The sequence below is a fragment of the Oncorhynchus keta genome, chromosome 1, assembly GCF_023373465.1.
Source record: "Oncorhynchus keta strain PuntledgeMale-10-30-2019 chromosome 1, Oket_V2, whole genome shotgun sequence".
NCBI classification, from domain to species: domain Eukaryota; kingdom Metazoa; phylum Chordata; class Actinopteri; order Salmoniformes; family Salmonidae; genus Oncorhynchus; species Oncorhynchus keta.
In genome coordinates this window covers 64514328-64537875 of record NC_068421.1, presented here as the reverse complement: position 1 = coordinate 64537875, position 23548 = coordinate 64514328, and the positions used below count along the sequence as shown (strand labels likewise).

Sequence of the window (23548 nt, the reverse complement as noted above, 5' to 3'; positions counted from 1 at the left end):
AACACATCTGCCTTGTACACATTTAATGTGGTTGGAATTAAATCATTATTGTTGTTGGAGTCATTGAAACAGACATGGTTCAATTGTCTTACTCAGTTTTCATGAATACAATGAGAGTGCATGCAAGTTCTTCTGTCACACATAAAAAGCGACTGAAGAACACAGATGTTTTTTTTTCAGGTTATTAGATAGTGTAACAACATATCTCAATGTCATTACAAATGAATTCTTGAGAATGATATAACATTTTAAAATGTCTCGTTTGGATCAGAGTATCAAACAGGCCAAGGCCAAATCAGTAGAAGTGTCAGATTATCTTGCAATTGCCATACATTATGTTAAACATTGAATGCAAAACTTTCCTAAAGAATAAGCTTAGTGGAATTGCTATTGTTTTTCCATATATTGAGAAAAAGAACCCACACTAAGACAGGCTTTTCAGCTTGGAATGCAATTCAAATATTGCCATTGGTAGAAGATCTTGTAAACATTGTTACAGCAGTCTCCCAGTAGTAATCATTCAAACTTTATATCTTAGATCAAACAAGAGAAAGTACACTTCAAATCATCAGGCTCGAATGTCATGGAACACTTTCACAGAATAATGGCAGTTAGTTTCAAGCCAAAAACAAACACTGATTAATCATAAAATGGTACTTTCTCATTTGGTGTGTTGTAGTTGTGTGTGTTGTATCTCACTTGGTGTGTTGTAGTTCTCTCACTTGGTGTGTTGTAGTTGTGTGTGTTGTATCTCACTTGGTGTGTTGTAGTTGTGTGTGTTGTATCTCACTTGGTGTGTTGTAGTTGTGTGTGTTGTATCTCACTTGGTGTGTTGTAGTTGTGTGTGTTGTATCTCACTTGGTGTGTTGTAGTTGTGTGTGTTGTATCTCACTTGGTGTGTTGTAGTTGTGTGTGTTGTATCTCACTTGGTGTGTTGTAGTTGTGTGTGTTGTATCTCACTTGGTGTGTTGTATCTCACTTGGTGTGTTGTAGTTGTGTGTGTTGTATCTCACTTGGTGTGTTGTAGTTGTGTGTGTTGTATCTCACTTGGTGTGTTGTAGTTGTGTGTGTTGTATCTCACTTGGTGTGTTGTAGTTGTGTGTGTTGTATCTCACTTGGTGTGTTGTAGTTGTGTGTGTTGTATCTCACTTGGTGTGTTGTAGTTGTGTGTGTTGTATCTCACTTGGTGTGTTGTAGTTGTGTGTGTTGTATCTCACTTGGTGTGTTGTAGTTGTGTGTGTTGTATCTCATTTGGTGTGTTGTATCTCGTTTGGCTCTAATGCAGTTGACTATGTAGGGATCCTGCTTCGTAGGTACTCCAGGACAGCATCAGTTCCTCTGGATACAATGGCTGCTCTGGGGTTGCGGAAAGGATTTCCATCCAGCATGAGGGCTCTAAAGGAAAGACGAGAGAATTAGTGAGACCAGCTTCAAGCCAGCTTCAAATATTGATATACAAACACATACTTCCCTCTATAGAACAACAGCTCGGAGCAAAATCACAACTATATGGATCACTGAGTTGGATGCCCTAGCGCATATACCTTTTCTGATTGCTATTCAACACCATACCTGACACAAATAGCACAGTTCCTGCAGCTTCCACCCCTATCTAAATAAAACCAGATATGACCATGCTTTTTGAAATCATGTCCAGTTATATTTTCGTCACATCATATATCGTCCCCTAAACACAGTGTCACATCCTGGTCCCTACCTCAGGCTCGTACAGTTGCCCAGTTCAGGTGGCACCTGCATGATGTCATTGTTCTGCAGGTCCAGAGTAGACAGCCTGTCCAGAGCTTTGAGCTGCAGTGGGTTAATGGCTCCCACTTGGTTATTACTGATAAGAATGGTCTCCAGGCTAGGAACCCGGTACAGCACCTCTGGGAACAACTTAAACCTGTCAAAATATGACATGAATTTGAATCCGTTTTTACCAATCATCTGTGTACAGCACGATGACTACATTCCTTTAAGACCAGAGTGCTTACCTGTTGAATGACAGTGTGATGCTCCGCAGTTTCATTAGGGCCTCAATTTCCATTGGTAGAGATGTCAAAAGATTGTTTCTGAGGGAAAAGCCAAAATAAACTGCATATTACAAATGTCTCACATGCACCATCTTAAGCAAATGTACCAATTTTAGACCGGGTTAAAACAATGCTCCCACCAGAAACACCTCGGAGTCTAAAAAAGGTTGAGCCTCTCGTTTCACTGACCTCCGCAACACAAACACTACTTTTATTTGGAAAGACAAGGCCTTCTGGTATTGGAGCTGTAGAGCTGACAGATGTGCTGTGGAGGCTGATTGTCAGTTTATGTACCTGAGGTCTATGTGTGCCAGCTGCTGCAGCATGCAAAACTCCAAGGGGAGGCTGGTCAGCTTGTTAAACCCCAGGTTGATGTCAGAAACAGAGTCCTTCAACTCCACAACCCTGAGGACCAAGCAGAGACTCATTCAAACTCATCCAACATTATCACCACAACAGTCCTACTGTATCTGACATTCTCTATCAATGGCTTTGTGGTGACTTTTAGGAGTGGTGTGATTCTTCTCACACTGAGGGTTTTTCCTCCATAGGCCCAGACTGTGGTGTGAAGTCACTGATTACAAGCAAGGTACCTGGGAGGTACTGCAGCCAGCTGGTTCTTGCTGAAGTTGACACTGGCAACAGGCTCACTTCCCACAGCATCAAACACATCATCAGGAACACATGCCATCTGCTTCTCACTGGAACCAGGGTCACACACAAAGCAACAGTTTACTAACAACACTTCACAACTACCCTCATGCTGTGGCAATGCAATATCATTTTGTGGTAGAACGTTTGAGTTTTTAACTTTCCCAGAATGTCTTAACTGAGCTTCAAACACGGCACAAAAATAAGTTGACACACACCTGTAGTCCAATGTCTTCCGTGTTTTAATGGTGTGCACGTTGATCTTCGCCTGACTGGGCAGAGTCATGGCAGTGTCAGGCTCATCTCCTTTGCCATCTGAATCCTCTACAGATCCAAATGAAAAATGAAAATGTCAGTCCAATGATATGAGACAGTCTGGTAAATCAACAGCAGCCTTTCCACAAAACCTTGCAAAGTAAATAAAAGGGTCTATTCACTGAATACGAGAACCTTCTGCATAGACAGAAAAAGACAAACATCATTGTACCTTTTATTCGACCCCTCAAGTACTTCAGCAATTCATTGGTTCCTTTCTGTGAAGGACACAACAGTCATATCCTATCACAGAACTGACTTGCCTAGTTAAATAAAATAAATAAAAGGTAAATAATAAAAAATAAAATTGGCTAAATTGCAACTCTACAGTGAGGTTAATTGAGGTTCTACTGTAGTGGTGAAACTGTAGTAGCTTCCAGAAGGTAATGGGATGTCGTCCTAACTAACTCACAGTCAAGAGGTCTCTGCGGATGCCTCTCAGAGGGTTGCCCTCTAGAGTCAGGATCTTCAGCTTGGGCAGGAGGGCAAGGGCAGCTGGCAGACTGGCTCACGCATACAAGGGAGAAATGCAGTAGCACAGACATAAGATATCCAGGCAGCTAAACACTACACAGGACATTTTGGGGTGTTTTGACTTGTGAGCTTTGTTCTTATTTAATTGGTTTATATTTGTGCTGTGTATAAATCTGTTATATGCACTGATGAAAGAGGCTAAATCAACTAAATAATAAGCAAATGAGTTAAGAATAACAGCACACGACCTGTGAGGTGGACCAAGTACAGTAACCACGGAGGAGAGACCAGGGGAGATCTGATCAGGCAAACCTACCTGCTGATGTCATTGTTGACTAGGTCTAGGCGCTCCAGGCCTTGGAGTAGTTTGATTTCCTCAGGGAGAGTCTTCACCTTGTTGTCCCTCAGCTCCAATACACTCAGAGTGCTCAGGTGTTTCAGGTGCTCTGCCTCCAGCACCTGAATCTGGTTATTACCAACATGCAGCTCCTACCAGACATGTGATAGAAAGCTGTCAAGAGTTTGCATAGGGCACATGTTTACAATTCATTAATACAGGTGATCTCATTGAGACTCAAACGTTCCTTCTCAAAGGAAATCATCAGTGTCCTTACCTTGAGCCTTGAGGAGGGCAGTTCAGGAAGAAAGCGCAGTTTGTTGTGTCTCAGATAGAGCTGCTCTAAAGACGCCATTTGAGACAAGACAGGAGGTATGCTCTCAAGCTGATTGTGTGTGCAGTCCAGCAGTCTCAAATCTGTGGAGGCGTTCATACAGGATGTTATGCTTCAGCCATGTTCATGTCAAGAATATAACAGTGGATGCATCCATTTCTAACAGGTAGGCAGTACATACAAAAACTAAACAACACACAAACCAAAACATATGCTGCCATTTCCGTCTTACTTTTCATGACACTGATTCCTGAGGGGAGGCTCTTCAGCTTGTTGTGGGAGAGGTTCAGCTTCACCAGATGGTTCAAGTTGCCCAGACTGTCAGGGACGGCAGTTAGCTGGTTGTTGGAAAGATCCTTCCACCAACAATACAAAAACAAGTCAGCGAGATCATCCAAGTTAATCTAAGATAATCACTTTGTTACACTGACACATTTTAGTAGTGTTTCATTGCCAGTTCTGAACTTACGAAATCATCCAGGTTAGTGAGCAATCCCACTCCCTCTGGCAGGTGCTCCAGTAGATTCTGCTGCAGCTGGAGACAGGTGAGGTTCTTCAGACTCCATATCTCCTCCGGAAACTCTTTCAGTTTATTGTGACTGCAACAGAGAGGTAATGGGGGTGGGTATAATTTGTGGAACATTCCAACAGGAATCTATTACAAAAACATTGTAAATAACAAGGTTGCCAACAAATAACGCATAAAAAAAATTGTGCCCTCAAAGCTCATCACTAAGCTAAGGACTCCAGCACTAAACCCCTCCCTCTGAAACTGGATCCTGGACTTCCTGATGGGACATCCCCAGGTGGTAAGGGTAGGTAACAACACATCCGCCATACTGATCCTCAACACAGCGGCCCCCTCAGGGGTATGTGCTCAGTCCCCTCCTGTACTCCCTGTTCACTCATGACTGCACGGCCAGGCACAACTCCAACACCATCATTAAGTTTGCTGATGAAACAACAGTGGTAGGGAGGAGATCAGAGACCGGACCGTGTGGTGCAAGGACAACAAACTCTCTCTAAATGTGAGCAAGTCAAAGGAGATGAATGTGGACTACAAGAAAAGGAGGACTGAGCACGCCCCCGTTCTCATCAATGCGGCTGTAGTGGAGCAGGTTGAGAGCTTCAAGTTCCTTGCCGTCCACATCACCAACAAACGAACATAGTCCAAGCACACCTAGACAGACGTGAAGAGGGCACGACAAAACCTATACCCCTTCAGGAGACTGAAAATATTTGGCATGGGTCCTCAGATCCTCAAAAGGTTTTACAGCTGCACCATCGAGAGCATCCTGACGGGTTGCATCACTACCTGGTATGGCAACTGCTCGGCCTCCAAACGCAAGGCACTACAAAGGGTAGTAGTGCGCACGGCCCAGTACATCACTGGGGCTAAGCTTCCTGCCTTCCAGGACCTCTATACCAGGTGGTGTCAGAGGAAGGCACTAAAAACTGTCAAAGACTCCAGCCACCCTAGTCGTAGACTGTCCTCTCTGCTGCCGCACAGCAAGCGGTACCGGAGTGCCAAGTATAGGTCAAAGAGGCTTCTAAACAGCTTCTACCCCCAAGCCATAAGACTCCTGAACAGCTAATCAAATGGCTACCCAGACTATTTGCATTGCCCCCCTTCTATGCTGCTACTCTCAGTTACTATCTATGCATAGTCACTTTAATAACTCTACCTACATGTACATATCACCTCGACACCGGTGCCCCCGCACATTGACTCCATACCGGTATCCCATGTATATAGTCTCGCTATTGTTATTTACTGCTGCTCTTTAATTATTTGCTATTCTTATCTCTTAATAAAAAATAACTACAAATTTGGGGGGGGGTATTTTCATAAAACTGCACTGTTGGTTAAGGGCTTGTAATTAAGCATTTCACTGTAAGGTCTACATACACCTGTTGTACTCGGCGCATGTGACAAATAAAATGTATTCCGGGTAGGGAGTGGGCTATTTAATTAAGTTTTTCACTCAACATGTTTATTCTGAAAAATGTCTGTCCTCACTCTGGTAACCTATGGACAAACATTAAGAATAAGCTACGTGGTGAGTTGATGCCTATTCGGCAGCTAGTTCGCTAGGTGAATTGATCATGTTACTTTGTATGCATTGTTTGTTAGCAACCTTGTACTTTACAAAGTTTTTGGAACAGATTCCTGTTGGATTGTTCCACAAATTATACCCACCCAGGTAACGGACAGCATTTTAGCAGAACGTCAGTATATAGAGAGACCTCTTCTTTCTTTATAATGGAAGTGATTCCTGGTGTGCATTTCTCATTTGTTCAGTAACTTTAGTTGACAAAATCCTCACATACCTCAGACTGAGTTTCTGAAGATGTTGCAACTCTCCAATAGATGTGGGTAATGAGGTAAGCTGATTATCATGGACCTTGGGAAAGTGGAAAGACAAGACAGAATGTCAGAGGGTCATCGTAAACATCAAACTTGTCAAAGTAGTTTCTCCCATAAATCTTGGGAGCATAGACCTTCCATTCAAGCTTTGAAAGGGCCTAGTCGATCACTTCTTAAATCAGGCAACACAAAACACCTCAGAAAAAAACAATACCCACATCCAAAACAGTAAGGGCTGGCAACAGCTTGACATCCTCTGGCAGAGCTTCCAGCTTGTTTGAAGAGAGAAGCAGCTTGGTCAGATCTGTCTGGTCCCACCAGCGATCATCTGCCCCAAAGGACAAGTTCTGTTTGGCCTCCTCAGGTGTGTCTAAGTTCAGCCTCCAGACACTTTGTGGGACTAAGTGCAGAATAGTGGTAAAATGGTTAGCATTAGCATAACGTTACATGCATTCATTCAAGTGGTCATCAATCAACCAACCAATCAACACCATACCCATCTCATGATGTGTCATCATGATAAATAGGCAGAGTCTTTCTTCCCTGACAGTTACCTTCAGTCAGCCCTCGCCCAGACAAATTGAGCTGCCCGCTTTTTCTGGCGGTTTTCAACAATCCATAAGGAACAGCACCCGGTTCCTCTTTTTCTGTTCTAAATCCTGCTCTAGAATCCACTTTGGCACCTCTTTTAAAGCGTGACATTGTTCATATGTTGTTAGTGCCACTAACTTTGTCTAACCAGCTTGTTAGTTATGCCAATAATGTTAGCTAGCCAGCTCGCTATGTATTTATAAAAAGCCGATAGAAAACTAAATTTAGGAGCCAAGCATTTCATAAGCCTTTCTGGGTTAAATTATCATTTCCGGTTCAAATATGAATATTTAATTGTAAAAGTCATTCTTCAGAATTAGAAACGTTGTAAAAAGCGATGTATATTGAATTGTTAATTGCTGTACCTTTATCTGAAATAGGAATTAGTAATGCTCGATATAATTCACTTTTTGCTATTTTATCCAATGATGCACCCGGATTTCAATATGGACTCTTATTTTGGTAGTACGTGAAAACCTTGACCCGGAAAAGGTTGAGCAGCTGAGTCAAAGACAGTACAGTATTAGAAACTCTGTGGCTGTTGGATGAGTTGGATCCACTGAGGTATAATAAGAACGGTTTTGGCCGTTATTGTAAATAATAATTTGTTCTTAACTGACTTGCCTAGTTAAATGAAGGTTAAATATTGTAACGACCCTGGGTTTATAAACGCGGAAATCAGCCCTGCCGCACGAGCATGCTTTTGAGACACAGTCGATAGCGCGCCGGACCTTGGGCTAGAGGGGCAATATAAAAAGGGAGGATGAAGCGAGAGTTTACTCCCGTCAAAATACTGTCCACAATAAGCAAACCAATAAGCCTTTGGGATGACTACACAAGACTCTCTCGTCGTTATATACAGTATCTTTGTTGGATTATTTTGGAATTACCGAAGATTCAATCAAATATTCGCCTGTTCCTCTCTGATTTACCGTCACGTCAGCATCCCGTGGTCACAGCTGGCCACAATTAAATTGTAGTCTCTGGTTGTAAGTAGCCTACATTTGTAGTGATTTTTATTTCTTATATTTACTAAACTATATAACATAAATATAAAATATATTTGTGATGTGCTATGTTTATTTGTTTTTGTATTGGAATTGGAAGAAAAAATATAGAGGCCTATAATAATGAAAAAACAAAAAAACATTGACTTCCGTTGTTCCCCTTCAAAATAAAAGCTCGCAATGAAACGCTATTTCTTTGGCGTGTACAAAAGATTAGGAACATGGACTCTACAAGGTTTTGAAGCGTTCCAAATGGGATGCCGGCCCATGTTGACTCCAATGGTTCCCATAGATGTGTCAAATTGGCTGGATGTCCTATGGATGGTGGACCATTCTGGAGACACACATGAAACCGTTGAAGTTCTTGACACACTCAAACCGGTGCGACTGGCACCTACCACCATACCCATTCAACGGCAGTTTAATATGTTGTCTTATCTATACACTGAGTGAAGTGGATTTAAATAAGGGATCATAACTTTCGCCTGGATTCACCTGGTCGGTCTTTGTCAGGGTTTCCCAAACTCTGTACTGGGACCACCCGGGTACACATTTCGTTTTTTGCTAAAGGACTACAGGGCTCATTTAAATAATCAAATCGTGATGATTAGTTGGCTATTTGAATTAGCTGTGTAGTGCTAGGGCAAAACCCAAAATGTGCACCCAGGGGGGGCCCAGACAGAGTTTGGGAACCCTGGTCTATGTCATGGAAAGAGCAGGTGTTCCTAATCGTTTGTGCACTGAGTGTACTTGCCGCCTTCCCTTGCCAGTCGGAACTAGGAAATTCAGAAATGTCAGACTTGCTAAGTGGTTGAACGTGGTGTAACAGTATAATTTTAAACCGTCCCCTCGCCCGAACCAGGGACCTTCTGCACACAACGACAACAGTCACCCTCGAAGCATCGTTACCCATCGCTCCACAAAATCCGCAGCCCTTGCAGAGCAAGGGGAACTACTACTTCAAGGTCTCAGAGCAAGTGACGTAACCGATTGAAACGCTATTTAGCGCACACCGCTAACTAAGCTAGCCGTTTCACATCCGTTACAGTGGCACGTGTATATATCTACAACCAGTTAGCAAGTCAGACATTTCTGAGTTTGCTAGTTACTACTAGCACATGAATGTGACACTAGATACAAAATATTTTTGGGTGGAAGTTTTGCATAGTGCATAATGTTAAATTATGATACCTAATTATAACAACATTGGGGAAAACTCAACTCAAGAGTATTCCTACTTTTTATAAGTTAAATAATATAATAATGTGGAGCCTATTGAGAAATGGTTGGAGCCTAAGTAACCTTTATGCATGTAAAGAACATAATAGCCCAGCTGTAAAACATGTTGCAGATTCCTTAATTAAGAGCAATGTTGTTTTCTGTTGTTTTTTTTCATTCAGTTTTTGTTTTTCTGTCTTCTGTCAGGGATGTATTGTTTGGTGTCATTTATCTGTCAGTAAAACTGAAAATTCGTGAATAAAATATAGGCTATAATAATAACAATAATAGCCTACATGTAAAATAATATACAATTAAAATTATAAATAATGATTTTGATTATATGGATTATTCTTAATTTACCTGTGTTTAAGGATGGAATTTTTAAATGTATGTTGAAGCATCCCACTTGGCACAGACGTCAATTCAACGTCTTTTCTACTTTGTAATATCTGTCATGGATCCCTCCCGGGTTTTCATTACGCACACCTGGCCCCTATTCCCAGTGATTGGTAATTGTATAAGTGTGTCCTTGGTTTACCATTGTCCTATTGATTATTGTTACAATGTCCATTGGTTTGTGTGAGTACCTGTGCTGTGTGTTTTGGCTTTCGTGCCATTGTGGATTGCGCAGATGATTACGGGTCCCGTGTGTTAATTTATTCGAGGAACTCCTCGCTCTTTTGTTTGGGTTTCAACCCTGTGTTTTGTATAGTGTTTGTTTGGTCTTCATCCCTGTGCCTTTACACGGCACTCCGTAATTTGGGTAAGAAATTTAAAAAACTATTACGCATTCCTGCGCCTGTATCCCGAGTCATTCATACCAGCACGACAATTTCATTGAGAAGACATGGAATCAACGTTGATTCAACCAGTCTGTGCCCAGTGGGATTGTTATATTGCATAAACAAAGTTGACTTTAAAAGGAAATATATTGATTGTGTGTCCATAAAATTAGTTCAGTCTACTCATTAGAGCATACCATATTATCCAAAAAAGGTGAGTTGAACAAAAAGCTAGGTCGTAGCAAGTGTTGCTGTACTTCTACTGTGGTCAAACTTGTTTGTGTGGGGCCCCTGGACACTATGTTAGAAATATTGCACTGCACAGGAAAAATATTTGTTGTGTGTTCAGTCTTCTCACCAAAGTCCCTAGAATACAAAACGCGTTGGGAAAAAAATCCTGTTCATAGGAAGCATTGCTTTCAGTGGCGGCTGCTGAGGGGAGGACGGCTCATAAATGTCTGGAAGGGAGTGAATGGCATTAACCCTCCTGTTGTGTTCGTTTCATGTTCCCGGTCAAAAATGACCACCCCCAATATAGCTGATTATAAATCCATAACAATCAACTTAAATTCTTGTGAACATTACAAGTTTTGAACTTCTATTTGCTATGTATGGCCTGTAGGCCTCATTGACTTGAGCTCATACCACACATTTGAGTAAAAAAAGCATAATGCATGGATTATTTTGACTATAACAAATTCTCAGATTAAACATATTGCGCTATTTATCACAGACCACTTTGTGTCAAAGTTTAACAAGGACCCTCTCCTGTTGATCAAAGATATGATCAACAGCCTCACATATATTATATAGTTTGCTCATTGTGCTGCCACAGAATGAATTGTGAGCAAGGCCTCAATAAAGCTTAATTTACCAGAGCTGCTAGAAAAGTTCTATATATTGTTGAAACAATGTTGTGATTTCTGTGAGAATGTCAACAGGTGTGGTTCCCCTGGGGGAAATATTCTATTGGGGAAAGGTTCCCGTGGGGGTTGCCATGGAAACCAAGAAGAGGAGTGAGGTGTGTGTGTGCTCAAACTCATATGCATGTGGGGGTCTGGGAGAGGAAGTGTGTCCATCTGATTAATGGGCATGTGCCTGAACTCTAATTTAGAACCTAAATGTAGTCTCACCCATTCATCAACTGGTCATTTTTGACCGGGAACACCACAGGTGTACAAAAGTTAAATAAAACACCCAAAATGTAATGAAAATAATCCAAATGTATTTTGTGTGTTTAGATGCCCTGTGTGGACGAAAGTCATGGAACCTTATGACAATTAGATTAAATGAACTACATTTTTCAGAGAGAAAATATGTAAATCGGTCCAATTCGACTGGAACACAGCAGGAGGGTTAAACCATGTGTTTGTATTTTATACAATTTCACTGATTCTGCTCCAGGCATTACCAACACTGTCCTCCCCAATTAAGGTGCTGCCAACCTCCTGTGATTGCTATATCAAAATAGCTTACATTCTAAAATGGTAGCTGTCCATAGTGCTGGTATGTGTCAGTATAAAGCTTCCCAAGACCTAGCTTTTTGTTCAAACTCACTTGTTTTGTATTCTAGGGACTAGACTAACCTATAGAATAAGGAATTAGAACTACATGAATTAGACTGAATTCTAAATGCATGGCTCAGGACTGGACCATGGTACAGTCAATAATGATGAAAGATTACATTTCACTTTCTATGCCATCAATAATGATTTCAACATAATCTAAAATGAGTTCTGTTTTACAGCATAAATATAAAATTGACCATTTTTGAAGTCAATGCGAAGGTCTCCCCCTACCGGACACAAGAAGTCATCACTGATTGAGCATCGTAATTTATGGCCAATATTGCTGAGGCCTGGTTGGCTGGTTGGAATGCAATTGCTAATCATCCATCCGAAACCGCCCGACTAAATGTGATAAAGTGAAAATCTGAGGCTCCGACCCTAACACGCTAATATAAAAAATGCGCTGTAGGCTGCAGTCAGAGATGGCGGAACTATTATTATTTGCCTGATTTTAAATGTTTCTGCTTATAATTTCAAAAATTTTGGTAGGCTATTTGTAAGTAAACTTTTCTATAATTAGATACATGCAGCCTTTGCTCACCAGCATAATGTCATAAATTAATAGAATTAATGCTTCAATCTAGTTGACATAGGTAAAGTTTTCTCTGCCATCTCTACTTCTTTCGTCATGCAAAGACGTTTAGGGAACTGGGGAGAAAATGCAATAAACCCCCACCTCCAAAAAAAAGGAAAGATTTTCTGGCTAAATTTCCAAATGTTTCAAGTTTTAATATCACATGCACAAGTACAGTGAAATTTGTTTCTTGCAAACTCAACACCCAACAATGCAATATAAACAATGTAATACGAAAAAGAAGAAATATGAAGAACACAGGAAGTAAGTAAGCATACTATATACAGGGTCAGTTCCAATATCATGTTTACAATGTGCAGGAATACTGGAGTGATGGAGGTAGCTATGTATAGGGATAAGGTGACAGGGACACTGGAGTGATGGAGGTAGATATGTATTGGGATAAGCTAACAGGGATACTTGAGTGATGGAGGTAGATATGTACAGTGCCTTGCGAAAGTATTCGGCCCCCTTGAACTTTGTGACCTTTTGCCACATTTCAGGCTTCAAACATAAAGATATAAAACTGTATTTTTTTTGTGAAGAATCAACAACAAGTGGGACACAATCATGAAGTGGAACGACATTTATTGGATATTTCAAACTTTTTTAACAAATCAAAAGCTGAAAAATTGGGCGTGCAAAATTATTCAGCCCCTTTACTTTCAGTGCAGCAAACTCTCCAGAAGTTCAGTGAGGATCTCTGAATGATCCAATGTTGACCTAAATGACTAATGATGATAAATACAATCCAGCTGTGTGTAATCAAGTCTCCGTATAAATGCACCTGCACTGTGATAGTCTCAGAGGTCCGTTAAAAGCTCAGAGAGCATCATGAAGAACATGGAACACACCAGGCAGGTCCGAGATACTGTTGTGAAGAAGTTTAAAGCCGGATTTGGATACAAAAAGATTTCCCAAGCTTTAAACATCCCAAGGAGCACTGTGCAAGCGATAATATTAAAATGGAAGGAGTATCAGACCACTGCAAATCTACCAAGACCTGGCCGTCCCTCTAAACTTTCAGCTCATACAAGGAGAAGACTGATCAGAGATGCAGACAAGAGGCCCATGATCACTCTGGATGAACTGCAGAGATCTACAGCTGAGGTGGGAGACTCTGTCCATAGGACAACAATCAGTCATATATTGCACAAATCGGGCCTTTATGGAAGAGTGGCAAGAAGAAAGCCATTTCTTAAAGATATCCATAAAAAGTGTTGTTTAAAGTTTGCCACAAGCCACCTGGGAGACACACTAAACATGTGGAAGAAGGTGCTCTGGTCAGATGAAACCAAAATTGAACTTTTTGGCAACAATGCAAAACGTTATGTTTGGCGTAAAAGCAACACAGCTCAACACCCTGAACACACCATCCCCACTGTCAAACATGGTGGTGGCAGCATCATGGTTTGGGCCTGCTTTTCTTCAGCAGGGACAGGGACGATGGTTAAAATTGATGGGAAGATGGATGGAGCCAAATACAGGACCATTCTGGAAGAAAACCTGATGGAGTCTGCAAAAGACCTGAGACTGGGACGGCGATTTGTCTTCCAACAAGACAATGATCCAAAACATAAAGCAAAATCTACAATGGAATGGTTAAAAAATAAACATATCCAGGTGTTAGAATGGCCAAGTCAAAGTCCAGACCTGAATCCAATCGAGAATCTGTGGAAAGAACTGAAAACTGCTGTTCACAAATGCTCTCCATCCAACCTCACTGAGCTCGAGCTGTTTTGCAAGGAGGAATGGGAAAAAATTTCAGTCTCTCGATGTGCAAAACTGATAGACATACCCCAAGCGACTTACAGTTGTAATCGCAGCAAAAGGTGGCGCTACAGAGTATTAACTTAAGGGGGCTGAATAATTTTGCACGCCCAATTTTTCAGTTTTTGATTTGTTAAAGTTTGAAATATCCAATAAATGTCATTCCACTTCATGATTGTGTCCCACTTGTTGATTCTTCACAAAAAAATAGTTGTATATCTTTGTTTGAAGCCTGAAATGTGGCAAAAGGTTGCAAAGTTCAAGGGGGCCGAATACTTTCGCAAGGCACTGTATAGAGGAGTAAGGTGACAGGGATACTGGAGTGATGGAGGTAGATATGTATAGGGGTAAGGTGACTATGCAACAGGATATAAGATTATCAGTAGCAGCAGCTTGTATGTGAGTGGGTGTGTGTAGTCAGTATAAATGTATGTTTAATTGTGTGTATGTGTGAATGAATATGTAGGATCCTGTGAGTGTGCATAGAGACCGTGCAAAAATGAAATGTCAATAAGTACACAAGGTTAACTCCGATAGTCAGTGAAGCTATTTTTATTAGGTATATCTTATTGCTTGAGGATAGAAGCTGTTCAAGAGCCTGTTGGTGCCAGACTTGATGCACCGGCATGGCTTGCCATGCGGAAGCAGAGAGAATAGTCTACAGCTTGGTTGGTTGTGGTCTTTAATGATTTTCAGAGCCTTCCTACCACACCGCCTAATATAGATGTCCTGGATGGCAGGGAGCTCGGCCCCAGGTATGTACTGAGTTGTATGCATCACATTCTGTAGCACCATGCGATTGAGGGCAGTGCTATTGCATTACCGGGCAGTGATGGAACCAGTCAAAATGCTCTCAATGGTACAACTGTAAAACTTTTTGAGGATTTGAGGGTCCGTGACAAACTTTTTCAACCTCCTGAGGGGGAAGAGGCGCTGTCACATCAGTTTGACTGGTTGTAAGGAAATAGGAAGTTGTGAAAACAACCCAGCATGTTTCTGATAAGATTTCAGTTTGGCTTGGACACAGTATTTCAAATGACATAAAATATATCAGCTTTTAAGGGCTGTAAATAAACATTTCATCCTAAGGTCTACACCTGTTGTATTTGGCGCATGTGACAAATAAAATTGGATTCAATGCTGATAAAGATAGCACCTCTACAGATGGAATATAACTGCACCAGTGGCGATTTTAGAATGTAAATCTTGGTGGGGCAAACTTAATATATTTGGTTTAAGATGCATGCCAGCAAAGCCATTACACAGCAATACCTTAATTGCTCTATAAAAGTGACAATTGAGATGCATAAGGGAATGACGAGCGGATAAGAGGCAATCTGTCATTTCGATTAAGACATTAATGAGTGAGCTAAGAAGGACATAGTCAATATTCAGCACTTTTTGAAAGGTACAGTTACAGAATTTAGAACATGGGTCATTCGTACAGTATTCTCCCTGTACACCAAGGCAGAACCGTAGGATAAATAAAGGGGGCATATAAGCAGACAATGAAATATCTTACAATATTTGATGACAACATTTATTTTAAACAGGCTATAGGCTACATGCACACCACCAAGTCAGAACAGTAAGCTACGTTATGAGGGGAAGGGGACCAAATGATTAGGGTGAAGCACATGGCCTACTAACAGCTTACTATGCAACATACACTTAGTATTACTTTCTTAGCCACAGTATACATATCTCCCTGACATATTACATAATTTATGCAGCATCATAAAATACCATTTTGGACCATTGTGCTCTGCTTACATGAACAGGAAGGTGGCACAGGAATCCTTCTTGGGGCCAAATTTTGTAATGACACTTTTGCATCAAATGTTGTTATTCTCTGGATCTATGGTGCTTTCAAGAGAACTGGTAACTCTGAAGGTTAGGTTGAATCATGATGTCAGTGATCTTCAGGTAGAAGCTCCAGAAAAAGGCCTGAGTTCCTGACTTGGAATTTTGAGTTGGATGACCGTTCAAAATGTATTTTCCTAGTCTGAGCTATATTTTTTTTCAGAATTTCCAGTTGTCTTGAACTCACTGAAGTCTGAGATTTCCCAGTTCCGAGTTTCTAGTTCTTTTAAACGTGCAGAAGTCATGCTGGATTGACAGCATGGCCAATGTATTCAACCTTTTCTGACCCATGGTGTTACGTGTGAATGTTTATCCTTTTTTTTTTAATCCTATCTTGGAAAACTCAGACTTGGTCGACTCATCCTCTCCACCGAATAGCAGGGGAAGCATAATACTGATTACTTTGCAACGCTTGCAGTTAGCCACTGATTTCTTCCAAACCACTCATTGTTTAATTTGCGAATTTCAACTTGTTGTGCAATGTTTATGTCCAATGGCCGATGAGAACCGATACGTTTTATCTTCATATGACAAGGATTAAAAAGGATTTGCTAGTAGATTGTCGATGTGATTCATGAAGATGACTGCTTGACTAGCTTGCTGGCTAAGATCTTGAAAGTATGATGTTGACATGATCAGTCCAATCAAAACTCCTGTAGATGTAATGTGATTTGATGCCATTTTATCTGTGGCCAATGACCTTGATCCTTCTTGGATGGGCACTTCTAATGTAAATCTATGGCAGTAACCAAGGGGGCTTGAACGTTCTAGGTCTCCCTGTAGATTTGAAAGGTGATGTTGTGTCCCCATGAGTGACAGAACACTGAGCCAATCACAGCACAACTAGTGAAGATTACCAACCCCTATGCTCTGTATTTTCCGCTGGCTGCCCCACCACCACAGATAGCGCTGAGCTAGGCTGAAACACCTGCATTTTGGAGCTGTCTTACTCAAGAAAGCAAAAAAGAGACCATGTTTGAATTGATGTTACATAGTTTGCAAACTGATATTTTCCATGTATTAATGCCAAAATAACTTTTTTTTTAAAAGCTAAACAGGTGGGGCTCATATTTCTCCACTCTTTCTCCTAAGTCAAAATGTTGCCTAGATTTGGTGTATAATTTTACTGCAAGAAATGTTTAATTTTGCAGGAGTTCAAATTAAGGCTATCGACCTACACTCAGTGTCCGGATTTCAGTTTCCATTTAACCCATCTGAACAGTAGGCTACATGTGCCATAGGCCTATTTTAAAGTCCCATCTTGTGACTGTGGCATTTGTGTATTGCCTCACAATCATCACACACAGGCTTTACATAGCCAGCACTGCTATCATCCTCTTTTATCACTTCAACAAATCTTTCAAAAACATTTATTTTCTGGTCCTCCCTTATCTTTATTTTCAACTCTCCATTTTGCAACTTTTCTCTTATTGAATTAAACTCCGACATTGTCCTTTTTGCCTCCATGGATCTATGTTAACTTTTTATGCCCATTCCCAAAAGCATTTGGCAATTGGAGTGTAGGTTATTTGGCGTGCATACAGTTAGGCCCTAAAGCTTAGGCTTACACACTAATGCCAGACAGCTTTGCACACTCTTGGCATTCTCTTAACCAGCAAAGCTGTCATCAAGGCAAAGGTTGGCTACTTTGATGAAACTAATATATGAAATATATTTTGATTTGGTTAACACTTTTTTTATTTCATAATTTTGATGTCTTCACTATTATTCTACAATGTAGAAAAGAGTAAAAATGAAGTAAAACCCTTGAATGAGTAGGTGTCCAAACGTTTGACTGGTACTGTAACTGAAGACCTCGATGGAGTGGCTGGTGCTCGTCCACTGACCTGTATGGTGGACGGGGAAAATGCATTCACTTCATCAATGCTACTGTTCTTTGATGAACAGTAGTCTCTCCCTTCTCATCTAAAGTTAGGATTCATGAGCTTTTGTGCACAAGCCCCTTCAGTGTCATGAATGTAAAATATTTGGTCATGTGTCAAGTGTGTGCAGAAGGGAAGAGTATTGTATGCCATATGAAGGGAAATGCTGCAACTGTGGAGGTGAACATGCGCCTGAATTCTTGGAGTGCCCTGTAGGAGTGCCCTGTAGGAGTGCCCTGTAGGAGTGCCCTGTAGGAGTGCCCTGTAGGAGTGCCCTGTAGGAGTGTCCGGAGTGTCTCCTATCTGCATTGAGAAATTCGGAAGGAACGAGTGGTGGGGAAGAAGCAATGGTAGTAGAGCCACAACGACCAGTGAACGTTTCTCATCTCCCGAGGGATAGTGGAATGTTACACGCTAAATATATATTTAGTGTTTTTTACTGCTGCAATAAGCATATTCAATGCTTGTAATTGTTCACACAACTTGCTTAGGGTTGCTTGGTTGCTCTATGACAACTCTTTAACCTAATTGTGTGTGAGGTATTGAGTTTCTTAAAGGAATAATCCTCTACCCCACACCCTCACTTTATAATCACTGACCCAGAGAGCAAGGTGATGCAGCTCTATACACTTGTATGTATTCAAATCAAATTGTATTTGTCACACACACCGAATACAACAGTGAAATACTTATTTACAAGCCCTTAACCAACAATGCTTTAAGAAGTTTTAAGAAAAAAAAGTTAAGTAAAGTAAAAAATGGAAAATAAAAGTTACAAATAATTATAACAGCAGCAGTAAAATAACAATGGCGAGGCTACATACAGGGGGTACCGGTACAGAGTCAATGTGCGGGGGCAAAGGTTAGTTGAGGTAATATGTACATGTAGGTAGAGTTAAAGTGACTATGCACAGATAACTAGCATAGACATTTGGTGTGTGTGTGGATTGTGTGGCCTGCGCCTGCCAATTAAATTACCCTTAGCTCTCAGTGTAAAAGGCTGCAAGATTCTACAATACACTAAAACACCAAAAGTCACAACAAAACTATGAAGGGGGAAATGTGTGGATGATTCAGCTATCAGGGAACCGTATAATATCATGCCAAGGAATATAATACAATTCCAGTATAAATGGACCCCTGTTGCCAGGTCTGTTGAGTTCAAGGTGGTATTTGTCAGGGCATGTGTGGGAACGGTGAATGATTTAGAACGCAGTGCAGCAGGCTAGGCAGGTAGACAGCTAACAAACAGGGTTAGAGGGATACCCTGTGATGATGATGGGAGTGGTGAGGAATGTTGCAGAGTTTTTAAACCATGCTTTCAGATGTGCTTCATTTCCAAAGGGGCAGGTCGCTGCTTGAAGAAGTCTAGGGGGAAGGGTACCCTGCTGACAGCCCCTAAAATCCTGTTGAGCCGACACAGCATACTAATGGCAGCCAAGGGGAAGCAGAGTGATTGTGGGGTTATCCTGGCAGACTGTGACACATTTGCTCTCTTGTAATGGGGGAAGATGGAGTGTGGTCTCGGACTCATTACTTAGATGCTGTTGGTGGTTTCAAATTGCTAGTCACGCCGGTGTGAAAGCGACCTCTGGTAACTAAAAGCTGCTGCACACACTTCACAATATTTACAACTTTAACTTTAATCTCCAGGGAGGTTACGGCCCATTCAGAACAGAAAGTAAAAGAAATCACAGAAGTAATGGAATGGCAGAGTGTTGTTCACTGATCAAGCTAATCTTCTGTCTAGCTTTTCTGCTCATGTTTATAGTGACGGTAATAGGGTGAAAAGGAGGAATCATCCTGTCTCTCAGGTTATCAGTGCTGGAAAGGCATTGGGGTTTTGGTGGGAAGTCTCTTTCCCTTTACTAAATAGACGGATACTCCCTGACACAGTTATGTTTTAGGTTAAATATCAATTTCATAAAAACATTCATGATGGATTTTATGAACTGAGGACACAGAGGTGAATTGAAATGGTATGTATATTACTGCATAGTCTGAAATGGTTATGATATGAGCCAAGAAATGCATGAATTCCTAATGATAGTGAATGATTGTGGAAAATCTGAAGTTGCAACCACTGACCCACTATAATCAGACCCACACCTTGCATGTTGCACTCAATCATGTTCTTTCTCAGCCAGAAGTGGAGTGTGTTTGGTTTAGGATAGGTATTTGCAGTGGTGAGGGAAACTCTTTGACCTCTGTTTGACTACAAAACTATTTGAACTGCTCTGGGTGGACTAAGAGCGGAACACAGTTTGTTTAAGTGATCAGAGTGGAGGTATCTGACACCTTGAAGCACAGTCCAGGTGCTTTCTGTGAATGTTATCACGGAGCCTCTGACTGAACCCCCTGCTCACACTGACAGCTTGTCTAGATCAAGTATTTTGTTGCCACACTGATGTCAAATCAAATTTGCCAAGTTCAATGCAATAAATCATCCATATTGAGAAATAGCCTACCTTTCACGTCTGAACCATAGGCGTTGTAGTGTTTTCATTATTACAAAAAAGCAGCATGAGTTGAAATACTTGATACAATACTGAAATATAAGTGATATGTACCACTTGACAGAAATTGTCCAAAATTGTTATGGAGCAAAGCTTCAGGCTGTAGACAGAGTGGCACACATGGAAGATAATTGATAGTCATGTATGCTACAGTCTTTCATGTTTCCTAAGCTTTCCCCCACTAAAACATGTATTTAATTGCCATGCCATCATGTAAGCTCCACCTGTCTTGTAGAAAGTTGAAGTGCCATTTCAAATACGTTCTTGGGGCTGTTAGTACCTGCATATGTCTTAATCCACTCAATTCCTGTTGTTTTTTCTGCTTAAGCGGCAGAGAAGAATGCCCAGACTCTGTCAGGACACACCTGCAACCCAGGCTGCTCTCCTAGCACCTCTCCTGCCATTCCTGACCCCCAACGATGCTGCATCCCTCCCTCCCTCAATCTGAGAAAGAAGTTGGCTAGATGCTTTGAGAACCCAAAACAAGTAGGTGTATGTATAGTCATACAGTAACAAACTCTCTACAAACTGAAGGGTATCTGTGTTGGACCCATGGGCCAAGGTACAGCAAGCGGTACAATCCAGGGCTGTGAGAAAGCCACAGAGTCATTTCTAATTCCCCCTCGACACAATGTTTTCACTGCAGCTGGCAAGAGAAAAGACAGGTCTAGAATTGCTCATCCAAACATGTTTTCTCTCTAGCCTGACTAAATCAATATCGAGCTGTGACTTTTACAGGGCTTCAGTAATTGCCCCTGACTGTGGGTCTGACTCGAGATTTTGTGGCTTAGGTTTAATGCACCTGTAGAGTTTTTGCATGTAAACTTCTGGAAGCGAAGCGCTGCATACCTGTCAATTGTTAGCTAATCCAATGCTGTCTGTCTCTCAAAAGCGGTGAATCATTTCCTAAAGCATGACCGTGGAGAGAGATGGAGACCACCAGGGCTGTGTGCCAAAATATGTTTTCTTTGCTCTTGTCATTATTATTTCTCCTCTCACTTTCAACTCTGATGAAAACATTTGGCTTTCTCTTATCTATTCCAAATTCAGATATTCCATATTGCCGTGTATTTTGTTGTTGTGTTTAATTCTGAGATCTCCCGATGCCAAATGTTGAGAAAGCTTGAGAGGAGGCCCTCATGTCCCCACTGTCTCCGAGGACATTCAACCAAGCTGTGGTGCGAGTGCAATATCACATAGATCTAATCACACTCCTCACCCATATTTTAGTTCCTGCTCGGTCTCTTTTGTTCATAGGAGACTACCCTCTACTAAACACTGGAATCAAAGGCAAGCAGGAGGGGAAACAGGCTTTGAACATAACAAAACATGTGGCAGTCCCCCAAAAGCAGCCCTTTTAAGATCACTGTATGGAAGGTAAATATTTTTGTCTGGCATATGTAGTGGCTGCAGGAAGCATGACATCTATTTCTTTCTAGTCTTTTTTAAAATTGTAAAACATTAATTTTTCCATCTTTACTAGTAGTGTTAGTCTACTCTTTGTTAGAGGTGAGATAGGCCTAACTCTTTCAGGGCGTTTCTTTATTGATTTGTGTTTTGAATTTCATTAATGTGTATCTTTACATTCAGAATAAACATTTGCAAATACACATAAACATGCTTAGTTTTTAGCTAACTCTGGGCAAAGGAATAGTAACATAACAATATGAATCATCTCCACAGTCTGTTCTCTCCTGAACCAGCAGGTGGCACTGTATACTCACCAATGAACAGATAAAGGTAGCGATGGAAAACCTGTAGCATGTTACTCCACTACAGAATGTGAGGTTCAATACTTTACATTAAATCAGTGTGGCGGTGTATTTATAATATAACTATTATATCTATTATCTAATCTAGTGGTTTTTAGGAAGATGATTTTTCCAACTGCTACACAGAGATAGTTGACCAAAAAAAGTTCAAACACTTATTTACGGATTGGATGTGAATTCTGATTTGTAAATGCATGTTATTTTATATTTGGTAAGCTTTTTAATTACACTTGTACCCGTGTACGGATTCAAAATGGCAGATTTGGGCACTGATAAACGCCTACATTGGAATGCAGTAACATGCTATGAATGACATCAGAACTCATTCTCTGCACTTCACAGCGATGTATGGGCTTGGAGTGAGAGACGTTCTGAACTTTAGCACCGCATGCGACAAGAAGTTGCCCCCAGCCTTCCTGCTAATAGGGTAACTTTAGCACATTTTTGGTTGTCTGGGTGAGGGAAATGCTGTAAATTTAAGGACTTGGTATATCTTGAAAGATGAGACGTTGAGGATTATAATAAATACCGCATTGATGTCATACAAGCAAACCAAACACCTGAGTCCAAATGTGCACTTCACATTTCCATATCAAAAAACTCCTGTCATCTACAGTGTCAACGTTTATGATCAATATGTTTGATGACATGGGTCATACCCTGGGTTGTTCTGAACAGAATGAGCCTGTGATTGTATATTGTGAAGAAATGTTGCCATGGAACACGCACCTGAATGCACACATGACTTTTCTATGCAGACCAAAATTATGTTTCTCTGAATTGCCATCTGAAAGCCTACCACTAAGATCTTATTTTATAACATTAGCTAGTCATGTTGGCAATTGAGCAAGCTTTCAAATTATGCCCACCTGACCCAGATTGTGATTTATAATGGCCATATTCGGATTGTGTAAACAACAACAACAACAACAACAGTAATTGTGTGATGACGGTGATACAGGGTTGTGTTCCAAACAAAACAACTAACAAGTGTTCTTTCTCTAGTTCAAGAAAGCACCTTATAGTTGAAGACTTCTTTATGTCATCAAAGTGCAATAAAATGACTTAGGAACTGTGCGTACTTTGGAGCAGTGTTGTTGCCACTTGGAGAAACCAGTTAGTCCTCTCCTTCAAACCCTTGTCATTGCTTTGTCTTATGTTGCATCCACCACACATTTTTCCATGGATATTCTTATCATGTTACTGGTAAGCATCAACAAGTGCAGCAAAAATAAAAAAGGAACATAAAATCATCAGTGTACCGTTTGGATTCAGTCTTGTGTCAGGTGAACTGTTGTGTCCTCACCTTTAGTCTAATCGTTTTCCTAAAATCTCCAAACTTTCCCCCTTTTCATTTGCTACCATGCATATGCTTTTCATATGTCTTCTATAAGAAACATGTAAATGTTTCTCTATCCATACAGGCCAATCCCCATGAGTTTAAAGGGTTATATTTGTTCTGCAGATAAATCTAACAATCTTGTGAATC

General features: G+C 40.9%; 1 protein-coding gene and 1 long non-coding RNA gene across 2 annotated transcripts; one reads left to right on the top strand and one right to left on the bottom strand.

Annotated features, from left to right (window-relative positions):
• Positions 1–8: 8 nt before the first annotated feature.
• Positions 9–7352, bottom strand: lrrc40 (leucine rich repeat containing 40). The gene is made up of 15 exons (XM_035781599.2): positions 7067–7352; positions 6731–6912; positions 6476–6549; positions 4614–4743; positions 4377–4500; positions 4088–4227; positions 3790–3962; positions 3412–3502; positions 3172–3217; positions 2903–3008; positions 2627–2734; positions 2328–2438; positions 1995–2072; positions 1718–1903; positions 9–1395 (listed from the first exon to the last, which is right to left on the bottom strand). The coding sequence occupies exons 1-15, from the start codon at positions 7212–7214 to the stop codon at positions 1290–1292; spliced, it is 1803 nt and encodes a 600-aa protein (XP_035637492.1). The 5' UTR covers positions 7215–7352; the 3' UTR covers positions 9–1289.
• A 135-nt stretch (positions 7353–7487) lies between these two features.
• LOC118390886 (uncharacterized) lies at positions 7488–21923 on the top strand. The gene is made up of 3 exons (XR_004827035.2): positions 7488–10094; positions 20616–20773; positions 21545–21923. It is a non-coding gene; the product is annotated as an uncharacterized LOC118390886 (long non-coding RNA).
• Positions 21924–23548: the final 1625 nt, after the last annotated feature.

Excerpts from the sequence above, each read along its gene's own strand:
- lrrc40 (XM_035781599.2), bottom strand. The coding sequence starts at position 7,214 with ATGTCACGCTTTAAAAGAGGTGCCAAAGTGGATTCTAGAGCAGGATTT. Across the intron at positions 4,744-6,475 it reads CTTCAGAAACTCAGTCTGAG|TCACAATAAACTGAAAGAGT; the intron begins GTATGTGAGGAT and ends TCTCTGTTGCAG. Across the intron at positions 1,396-1,717 it reads GGCAACTGTACGAGCCTGAG|AGCCCTCATGCTGGATGGAA; the intron begins GTAGGGACCAGG and ends TCTTTCCTTTAG.